This window comes from Drosophila gunungcola (assembly GCF_025200985.1).
Source record: "Drosophila gunungcola strain Sukarami chromosome 3L unlocalized genomic scaffold, Dgunungcola_SK_2 000005F, whole genome shotgun sequence".
Taxonomy (NCBI): domain Eukaryota; kingdom Metazoa; phylum Arthropoda; class Insecta; order Diptera; family Drosophilidae; genus Drosophila; species Drosophila gunungcola.
In genome coordinates, this window is record NW_026453180.1 from 4747705 (window position 1) to 4756816 (window position 9112).

At 42.7% G+C, this 9112-nt stretch overlaps 3 protein-coding genes across 8 annotated transcripts in view; 2 read left to right on the forward strand and 1 right to left on the reverse strand.

The window, feature by feature from the left end:
- LOC128259116 (DNA repair protein Rev1) overlaps positions 1 to 5061 on the reverse strand; it is a 44501-nt gene extending 39440 nt beyond the window's left edge. For 5 of the 6 annotated variants that reach the window (XR_008268024.1, XR_008268027.1, XR_008268026.1 and 2 more), the window contains exons 1-8: positions 4924 to 5061; positions 3408 to 4864; positions 3069 to 3351; positions 2589 to 3012; positions 2447 to 2530; positions 1328 to 1979; positions 1078 to 1267; positions 101 to 428 (exon numbers count right to left, since the gene is read on the reverse strand). Coding sequence is in view for 1 of the 6 variants with exons in the window: in XM_052991307.1 (XP_052847267.1) it covers positions 1123 to 1267; positions 1328 to 1979; positions 2447 to 2530; positions 2589 to 3012; positions 3069 to 3351; positions 3408 to 4864; positions 4924 to 4959 (3081 nt within the window). In the remaining 5 variants the exon portion in view is untranslated. The remainder of the gene's footprint in view (positions 1 to 100; positions 429 to 1077; positions 1268 to 1327; positions 1980 to 2446; positions 2531 to 2588; positions 3013 to 3068; positions 3352 to 3407; positions 4865 to 4923) is intronic. The other variant, XM_052991307.1, reaches the window with a different exon arrangement.
- An 893-nt stretch (positions 5062 to 5954) lies between these two features.
- On the forward strand, positions 5955 to 7096 carry LOC128259043 (mediator of RNA polymerase II transcription subunit 30). Its single transcript, XM_052991160.1, has one exon. It carries the CDS (start codon positions 6043 to 6045, stop codon positions 7009 to 7011), a length of 969 nt encoding a protein of 322 aa, XP_052847120.1. The 5' UTR covers positions 5955 to 6042; the 3' UTR covers positions 7012 to 7096.
- A 158-nt stretch (positions 7097 to 7254) lies between these two features.
- On the forward strand, positions 7255 to 9048 carry LOC128259054 (tax1-binding protein 3 homolog). The gene is made up of 3 exons (XM_052991185.1): positions 7255 to 7414; positions 7562 to 7690; positions 8288 to 9048. Exons 1-3 carry the CDS (start codon positions 7361 to 7363, stop codon positions 8474 to 8476), a joined length of 372 nt encoding a protein of 123 aa, XP_052847145.1. The 5' UTR covers positions 7255 to 7360; the 3' UTR covers positions 8477 to 9048.
- Positions 9049 to 9112: the final 64 nt, after the last annotated feature.

A 9112-nucleotide genomic window follows, 5' to 3' on the forward strand; every position in this document is an offset into this window, starting at 1 on the left:
TTAAGGGGAAACTGGTAGGCAAAGGCGAGCGAATCAATTACATATTACAGCCGTCGCAGCGATTAACTGCAGTGACTTTAGAGAACTGTTCAACACTAACCTGTTCGAGTGGATGCGATGCCGCTTTCATTAAAGTGCAAATTATGACTTGCCAGTTCCGCCAGGTGTTGTGCCCGCCTGGCCTATTTGTCTTGAGTGGCCCGGCTTTGCTGTGCTGGGAAAGAGCCACCGGGGCGTTTGGTTTAAGCCACCGCCAGTTTAAAGCCACCTCGAAGACAGGGCTCTGCCCTTTAACGTATGAAGTTATCAACGCCATCGTCGCAGCATCCAATCCACAGCCCCACATTATTTACCGCTCTTGCTACGTTAATTGCTACCTGAGCACATTTGAAGTTGTAAGTGGCTCGGTGGCATTTCTTTTCAGCCAGCTATATGTATAAAACAGAAAATTATGCCAAGGAAAAACTACATCAATGATCACTAATGAACTACAACATATTTTTAACTTTTAATAACATTTATTTAACATATAAAAATCAATTTTATTCTCTGGATTGAACTTATTTATTTTGGTTGCATTAGATCCAGCAAAATGGTTTCTTCCACAACATTTAATATTTGTTAAAAGACTTTTAGCCTTATTAAATGTTCAAATATAAGAAACACTTTATTCTCCAGTTTCAATCCAATATCCACAATTCTTTAATAACATTTATTAAACAGGTAGGAATTCTCTGGATTCAACTCAAAAACCAAATGCTTTCTTTTGGTAAAAATGAAATTATGCAATAACAATTTAAAATAGTTTTTGAGAGACTTTCTGATAAAGTTAAATGACAAATGATTTTTTGACGTAGTCTTAAATGGATTTAACATGGTATCAATTCTTTGGTTAAAAATAAATAATAGCTCAACTATTTAAAATAGTTTTTGAGATCCTTTCTCATAAAGCAAAATGGCCAATGACTTCATAGTCTAAAACGATATCACTTTTTTTATAAAAAGGCTTCAAAATTTCTCATTTTTAAATGTTACTATAAGTACTTTTGCAAGTGCAATGCGAAATTATTCAAATACCTTAACCTTATCCGTTTGAAACATGTTTGAAGTGGTCCCAAAAAGCTACGTGCACTTGTAGCAGCGAATGTTTTCGGTGAAGCAAAGGTTGTAGCCCTCAAGCTCCAGTATCTGGTTTTGAATATTCTCCTCGATGTGTTTGTATGCCACATGCCAGCAACAGGAACTGCTCCGTTTCGCATTAATGATGCTGTGTAAGAAGGATAGCGTTTAGAGAAATAAAATCGTCAGTTTAAGACCCAATAAATACCGGCAAAAATACTTCATCACGTCGTATATGTGATTCAATTTGTCGTTTTTAATCATGTGGGAGATCTGTCGGTGAATTATTTCCACGTCCTTTGGCTTAGGCACCTCCTCCCGGCTGACCCATTCGTTGAGCAGGCTCTTGTAGTTGTGCTCCATCAACAGTTCGGGCACTTCGTTGGCGGGTCGCGAGATGTACTCCAGAATGGCGGGATGCATGTGCTTGGGCAGCTCATCAATGTATTCCGCCACGATCTCATCCGATCGGACGCTAGGCGCTTGCTCCTTGCGAATAGTACGCTCTTGCAATCGGGCCACGGCAGCCCGGGAAGTAGATGGTTTCAGATCGCTGGCGTTTAAGGGACTGCCATTTGGGGAGCGGTTGAGCCTCATCAAAGGCGGCGGAGAACGAGGACCAGGAGCGGTGTTTCCATCGCTTTCGGCTATGCGCAGGTATTGCTCCTTATGCGAGAGCACCTCGAGGCGTATATCCTCCGGCAACTGAGCCAGAATATCCGAATCGAGTTCAGCACCAGGTGGCACTACTTCTACGTTTAGCCTTTTTTTTCCCTGCACTGCTGCTGCTGTCAGCATGGCCATCACGTTCCTGGGCTCCCGGGCCTTGGCTTTGATCTCATCTGCTGGTGGTTTGTCCACTGCACAGCGATTTGCGGGTGATTAAGGTTATTATCAATAAAACTACAATAGCTGCGGTCTAAATAACAGTAGTGGGACAATCAAAAACAGACTTTTAAAGCGTGGGAAAACCTTTTTTTTTAATTTATGAAAATGCGAGATACCAATAATCAAAAATAGGTTTGTAAAACCTTTAATATAGTTTTAATTGCTCAAGGAAAATGTTAATAATTCTTTAATATTAACATTACAACATACTATAGTTAATGATTTTACAACAAATTAAGGAAATAACCATAAATTCTTGTTCATCTCCACTTTGTATTGGAATAAAAATGATTTAAGTGTCCGAACTATTATTTAAGTTATAAAAAAATATAAAAAAGCATTTTAAAGGTTGCTTCCAAACTATTTTTGATAGCTATTTCCAAAAGTTTAAAAACTACTATTATTTTGACCGCAAATATGTATATGTCGGCTTAAATACCTTTGTCTCCGTTTAGTGACGTGGTCGAGTGTTCTAGTGCCACAGACTTAACTTCGATTGATGGTTTCTTCACAGCAGGTTGATCTACAGGTTATGTGGAGATATTATTTCTATGCTATGCTACTCCTATCGACTAAAGTACCTTTCTTAATCTCTGACATCTTGACGAACATGCGCTTGATGACATTCTCCTTGGGAACTTCGCTGGCATCCTCCAACTTAGTGAGGTGTATGCCAATCCCGCGCAGTTCAACGGGCGACAGATCGGCTTCCTTCATTAGGTTGAGGACTTGCGAGGTGATGACATTTACATCATCAGTGGCATGCTTAATAAGCGCGGACTTGTTGATGGTGTCGCACACTCCGTGACCCATATACTTGGAGGTTTCCACTGGCGCTTCGGGGGCACGCACCATAATCTTCAGGTTGATTGACCTGGTTTTGCGCTTAATGTCAACAAGTCTCTTGGTAACCTCGTCGCTAAGCTGGCGCAAAAATTTTTCGCAGTCATTCGAATTGGTGAAGCGGATGCCGAAGTTTACCTCGGCGGACACCGTTTTGCGCGCCTAAAAAATAAGTAGTTTGTTAAACAATAAAAACTAAAAACATTGGGACAACCAACTTGTTCAAAAGCCAAGGGACGTTCATCAATGCCCCTGCAGTTCTGGAATAAATTCTGGCCCAGTTTCTTGCCCAGCACCGTTTCCAGCCTCTCCAGTGATGTCCCCTGCACATCTCCACAGTTTTTCAAGCCGGCCAGCTTGAGCTTGTGGCTCATGCTGCTTCCCACTCCTGGCAGAGCATCAAGCGACATAGGCGCCATGTAGGCCAGAATATCCTGCTTGCAGTCCAGCAAGAACTGGCCGTTGGGCTTGGCTTCCTTGGTAGCCATGCGGGCCAGTAATCTAAAAAGAGGTAATTACTCTAGTTTGATTTGATTTTTAGGTATTTTGACACTCACTTGTTGCCGGACACACCCGCTGAACACGGACATCCCGTCTTGGCGTGCACTTCCTGCCTGAGATGCCCCACAAAAGCAATCACATCCACCTTCAGTTCGTCCACCAGGTCTGTTAGCTCCACAAACATTTCATCGCAGCTCACTGCCTCGATGTTCAAGGTGTACTGGGCCACTGTGTTGTACAGGGCAAAGGCCACTTCCTTGTAGCCTTCAAAGTCGTAGGGGATCGTCTTCAGCTCCGGGCAGAGCTTCAAGGCCTGACCCACGAACATGCCATTGCGAATGCCCTTGGCCCGAGCCTCGTAGCTGCAGGAGGCGATCTCCGAGAGCGACATCTTCTTGTCGAAACCAGAGCGTACCTTATCGGCTTTGGTGTTGTCATGAAGGTGGTGCTCAAAGCGCTTGGCGAACAGCTCCAGCTCGGCCTTTCTATCCGCCTGCGGATGCACGGGCACATCGGTAGCTGCACTGCCGCCTTTTGAATGGGTCACTGCAATGGGCAGGCCACGGAGCTCGGGATGCGAGCGCAGGCCCACGGACACAAAGAAACAGTCCATGTCGATGTGCATAACAAAGCGCTCTGAGCCCATTTGGTTGGATTTTTTTAGGGATTTCAGTGCCTCACGCTTGGGGAATCCCTTCAAGCCTTGTTTCTGGCGCAGCTCACACACATACTGCTTGAAGCCAGCTCCCAGAGTAGCAATGTGGTGCAGGCGGGAGTTCTTGTAGAATTCGCTCAGAAAGTTAGGATCAGCGGCGGTACGTGCTACGCTAGAAGTATTTGCAGTGGTGGTCAAGTTGGTGACCTTGGTCTCGGATAAACTGGCCTCCTTTTCTGGGGAAGTGGCCACTGCCTGCTGCAGCTCCTTGAGAATTCCGACCAACTCATCTTTGGGGGGCTCCTCCACCTTCATGTTGCTCTCATTTACTGTACTGTCTTCGGTGGACAAGTTGGTGATCTTAATTTCGGTTAAGCTGACCTCCTTTTCTGCCTGCTGTAGCTCCTTGAGAATCCCGCCAAGCTCATCTTTCGGCGGGTGCTCCATCAGCATCTTGCTCTCACTTATACTACCATTCTTGGTCATCTTTCCAAAGTCAAGCCTGGGTTGCGAAGTCTTCTGGTTGGTGTACAGCAAATAAGGCTTGTAGTCCAATATTTTGTTGTTGGCCAGACAATCCACCACCCACTTGGCACTGATAGTCTTGCTGAGATTCATGTTCCTGACCTTGACGTCTGGAAGCACAGAGCCTATTAGGAAGGTCGTGTGGCTCCTTTCGTAGTGGTGAAAGGTTCCGCCGTGTACCATCATAATGCGCTTAAGTTCATCCGCCGATGGATTGGTCAGGCCATTAACAAATATCGAAATACCTTTAAACAGGTCAGATTTGCGAAATGGATCGCTGGCGGCCGCGAACTGCTCCTCCAACTTGGATTTCTTGGCCTCGAAGTAGCCGCCCTTGCAAAGAGAATTTGCGGCTGTTATTTTATGTCTTAAATGTTTAATTATAGTCTTACCCATTCACTAAATCCATTATTTTCGTCGCGAGACATGTTTTAGTTCACTTTTGAAATCATAAGGACAAATTCGACCAAATGCCGCTCAGCTGTCAGTCTCGCGATTTCCAGCACTTACTAATTGACGGTCCATCTGGCAACTCCCTCGCTGCTGCAGTGTTGTAAAATCTCTCTCCGACTTCTCCACAGTCTACCGCAGTGTTGCCAGCTAAAAGTATTTCAGGCTAGATATAGCATATTTGAAAATGGAAAACATATAAACGAAGAACTAAACAAAAATTAAAAAACAGAAAAGTTATAATTTTTTTCATTTATTTTTCCGATTGTTCCTATGGGAGCTATATGCTATAGTCGTCCGATTTTGATGAAATTGAAACCGTAATTCTGAAATATAAACCATTACTATATCTCGAAGAACTAAACAAAAAATTAAAAAACAGCAAAGTTATAATTTTTTTTCATTTATTTTTCCGATTGTTCCTATGGGAGCTATATGCTATAGTCGTCCGATTTTGATGAAATTTAAACCGTAAATCGGAAATATTTTACCATTACTATATGTCGAAGAACTAAACAAAAAATTAAAAAACAGCAAAGTTATAATTTTTTTTCATTTATTTTTCCGATTGTTCCTATGGAGCTATATGCTATAGTCGTCCGATCCGGCTCGTTCCGACTTATATACTACCTGCAATAGAAAGACAACTTTTGGGAAAGTTTCATGCAGATAGCTTTAAAACTGAGAGACTAGTTTGCATATAATGCATTGTTAGGTCCATATAAATACGCACATTCAAAAAAAAGTAACAATTATATTATGTGCATAATATTATTTTTTATTATATTATTATTAATTGAAAGAAATATTATGTGGTTCTTATATGTTATTATGGGAATTATATCTACTATTATTTAAAAACCCATATTTTGTTGTATATTTTCTTCCTTATGGATATAGTTTGTTTTTAAACCAGAATTTAGCGAATTCGAGAGCTCAACACCTAGCAGCACTTAAATGCCGGCCCAGCTGTTTGGTTAACTGCACTTTTGACGCTTTCCAACACCGCACTTTCTTAAGGTTTCCACAATTGCTGTTTGTTATTTTTTAAGATTGCAAAAATGTGGAAATACGGACAAAACCAAGGAAACCAGGGACCTGCTGGCGCCGGCGGAGCAGCTGGTGGCCCCAACATGATGCCCATGGGCGGATTCGGCATGCAGCACGGCAACATGCAGCAGATGCACATGTCGCCGCAGCATCAGCAGCAGCAACAACAAATGGGCATGATGGGCGGACCGGGTGGAATGCAGATGAATCCCCAAGGACCTGGAGGTCCTGGCGTCGGCCTGATGCCCGGCATGTCGCCGCAACACCAGATGCAGCAGCAGCAGATGATGCAGCAGCAACAAATGATAATGCCCCAGCAAGGAGTGGGCATGGGAGTTGGTGTGGGCGTGGGCGTCGGCGTTGGAATGGGAGGCGTTGGGGGCGTGGTGCCCCAACAGCAGCAACCGCAGCAGCAAAACATGCCACAACAAAACATTCCCCAGCAGCAGCAGCAACAACTCAACCCAGGAGCAGGAATTCCACCTGGTGGAAATGCTGGAGGGGGCAACAACAACATGCTGGCCATCTCCCAGCAAAATCCCCACAAGGAGATCAACATTGTCCAGCTATCGCGTTTGGGCCAGGAAACCGTGCAGGACATCGCCTCGCGCTTCCAGGAGGTGTTCGCCTCCCTCAAGAACATCCAGCCCACTTCGCACCGGGACAACAACACCGAGAAGAAGGTGCAGGAATATTTCCGCACCATAAGGTTGCTTTTCAAGCGCGTTCGCATCATCTACGAGAAGTGCAACGACGCTGGCATGGACTACATGAGCGCTGAGAGCCTGATTCCCTACCGCGATGAGCCGGAGCCGAGGATCGAGCCCTCGCAGTGCGATGAGTACAGAAAGGTCCTGCAGGAGAACCACGAACTCATCGAGACTGTGAAGCTGAAGAACCGGCAGCTACGCGAGATCATCGATAGGACACGCATCATCATCTGGGAAATCAATACTATGCTGGCCATGCGGCGGTCATAGGTTTTTAGGCTCTAGAACACTTAATATTTAACACTTAAATAAAACTACATAAGTTGTAAAATCTTTCACTTTACTGCTAAGGGATTATAATATAACTTGCGACTCAGATTAAATTAATGAAGATTAGGAAACATTTAAATTTTCTGTTAGAACATCGTTATCGCTTAACATTTCTGTTACGAAACCGTTAGTTTTTAACATTTCTGTAGGGAAATCGGTCGACACATCGATATTTAAAGAACATCAAAACATCGATATCAGCAGTTGGCATCGATGCTTTTCCACCTCTATTGACTAATTATTTTAGAATTGTTTTAGCAAATCAAAGTAAATAAAAACACCTGCAAACATGGCGAAAATGGCATTTCAGCATCAGGCCGGCACGGCAATGGAATGTTTGAGCGTAAGTTGTGAATGGTTTAAGCCTGGCTCACACGCACACAGTCGCATGGGTGTGTTAGTGAAATTGGGTCGCTGGAGCACCCAAAAAAATTATGGGAAGCTACTTGAATTTTTGAACAACAAACTAACTCAAATGTACAATTCCCAGATTCCCATCACGTTGCACAAGGAAAAGGATTACGATCAGGAAGGGCGGGAGATTCTAAAGTGCGGCTTCAAGATCGGCGGAGGAATCGATCAGGACTATAAAAAGAGTCCCCAAGGCTACACGGATTATGTGAGAAGCTACTAGGGAAACTGCACTCAGAAAAACCACTAGGGAACCTAATTCTTGACTTTAAAGAGAACTAAGCCTATTTATATTTATAACAAGAGTGTATTGAATGACTTGCAATTATAAGCTATAGCTTAAAAAGTAACCAATAGTTTTATCCAAAGATACTAGGGAATCTGCACTCAGAAAAAACATTGGAGTATTTAAAGGCCGACTCTAAAGCTAGGTTCTGTAAGCTTACATATTTTTATAGCAGTAGTATTGAAATATCTTCTCTCAAATTGTTTCCAAACGATTCAAAAGTAAAATGGAGTTTTATTAGTATTGTGTGAAAAGATACTAGGAAGTCTACTCAGGAAAAACACCAATATTGACATCAGGTTACATATATATTTATAACAAGAGAATTTTGAAAGTCAGCTAACGTTTAAAAAGTAACCAACTGAGATTAGTTGTTCTTCAACAAATACATAAAGGTTCCTTAAATTGATAAACAGCTAAATGTATGTATGTTTTTTATAACAAGAATTTGGTTCTGCCTATTCTGGTATTTTCGGAAGAAATCATGATTTAATAATATTTCGAACTATTTTAAACCAGGGCATCTATGTGACCGAAGTGCACGAGGGTAGTCCAGCCGCCCGCGCTGGTCTGCGGATCCATGACAAGATCCTCCAGTGCAACGGCTACGACTTCACCATGGTCACCCACAAAAAGGCCGTGAGCTACATCCGTAAAAACCCGATACTCAACATGCTGGTGGCACGCAAGGGCGTGACCTCCACATAAGTGGATCTCGAACTCCAGTGACTCCAGCAGTATTGAAGCGGCATCTTAACTATCCCCTCCACTGCCTCCCTTGGCTAGGATCTCTTCGCCCCTTGGAAACTATCCGAACTCCTAGATATTATATATATATATATATATGTATTCATAACTTATGCATATCGCGCACACATATAGCCAGCCGTAAATGTAGCACCCAGTAATGCTTCTTGTTAAATTCGATTTCGATTTCTTTGCCTCAACATCCGTTGTTGAACGAATCTCGCCAAGCTCTTGAGCAGAAAACAGATTGCCAAATACCCATATAAACAAACAGTTCCACAAACATTAGAATCCACCATATAAACAATTTTGTACTTTTATATGTGCAGACCATTCCAAAAACCAAACCGAAACCGAAGCAAATGACGAACGCAAAGTTGTTGAAACCAACATACATTCATAGTACTTACTTGTGATAAATGACTTTAACTGTGCAGATATGTGCGTAGAAAGCGCATCACTTAAGTTTTAAAATTGAGTTTTTAATGTTAAATTGCAATTGAATAAATGTTTGCTATATAAATGTGAGGGAAGTGTGTCTAGCATTCTATTTGTTGGTCTTACATAGTAGTTTTCTAAAACACTTATAAGCGGGTT

What these genes read in the sequence shown, in the direction of transcription:
- LOC128259043 (XM_052991160.1), top strand. Translation starts at nt 6,043, where the DNA reads ATGTGGAAATACGGACAAAACCAAGGAAACCAGGGACCTGCTGGCGCC.
- LOC128259054 (XM_052991185.1), top strand. Translation starts at nt 7,361, where the DNA reads ATGGCGAAAATGGCATTTCAGCATCAGGCCGGCACGGCAATGGAATGT. An exon ending in CGGCAATGGAATGTTTGAGC is followed by an intron (nt 7,415 to 7,561) that starts GTAAGTTGTGAA and finishes TACAATTCCCAG; the next exon opens with ATTCCCATCACGTTGCACAA. An exon ending in CCCAAGGCTACACGGATTAT is followed by an intron (nt 7,691 to 8,287) that starts GTGAGAAGCTAC and finishes ATTTTAAACCAG; the next exon opens with GGCATCTATGTGACCGAAGT.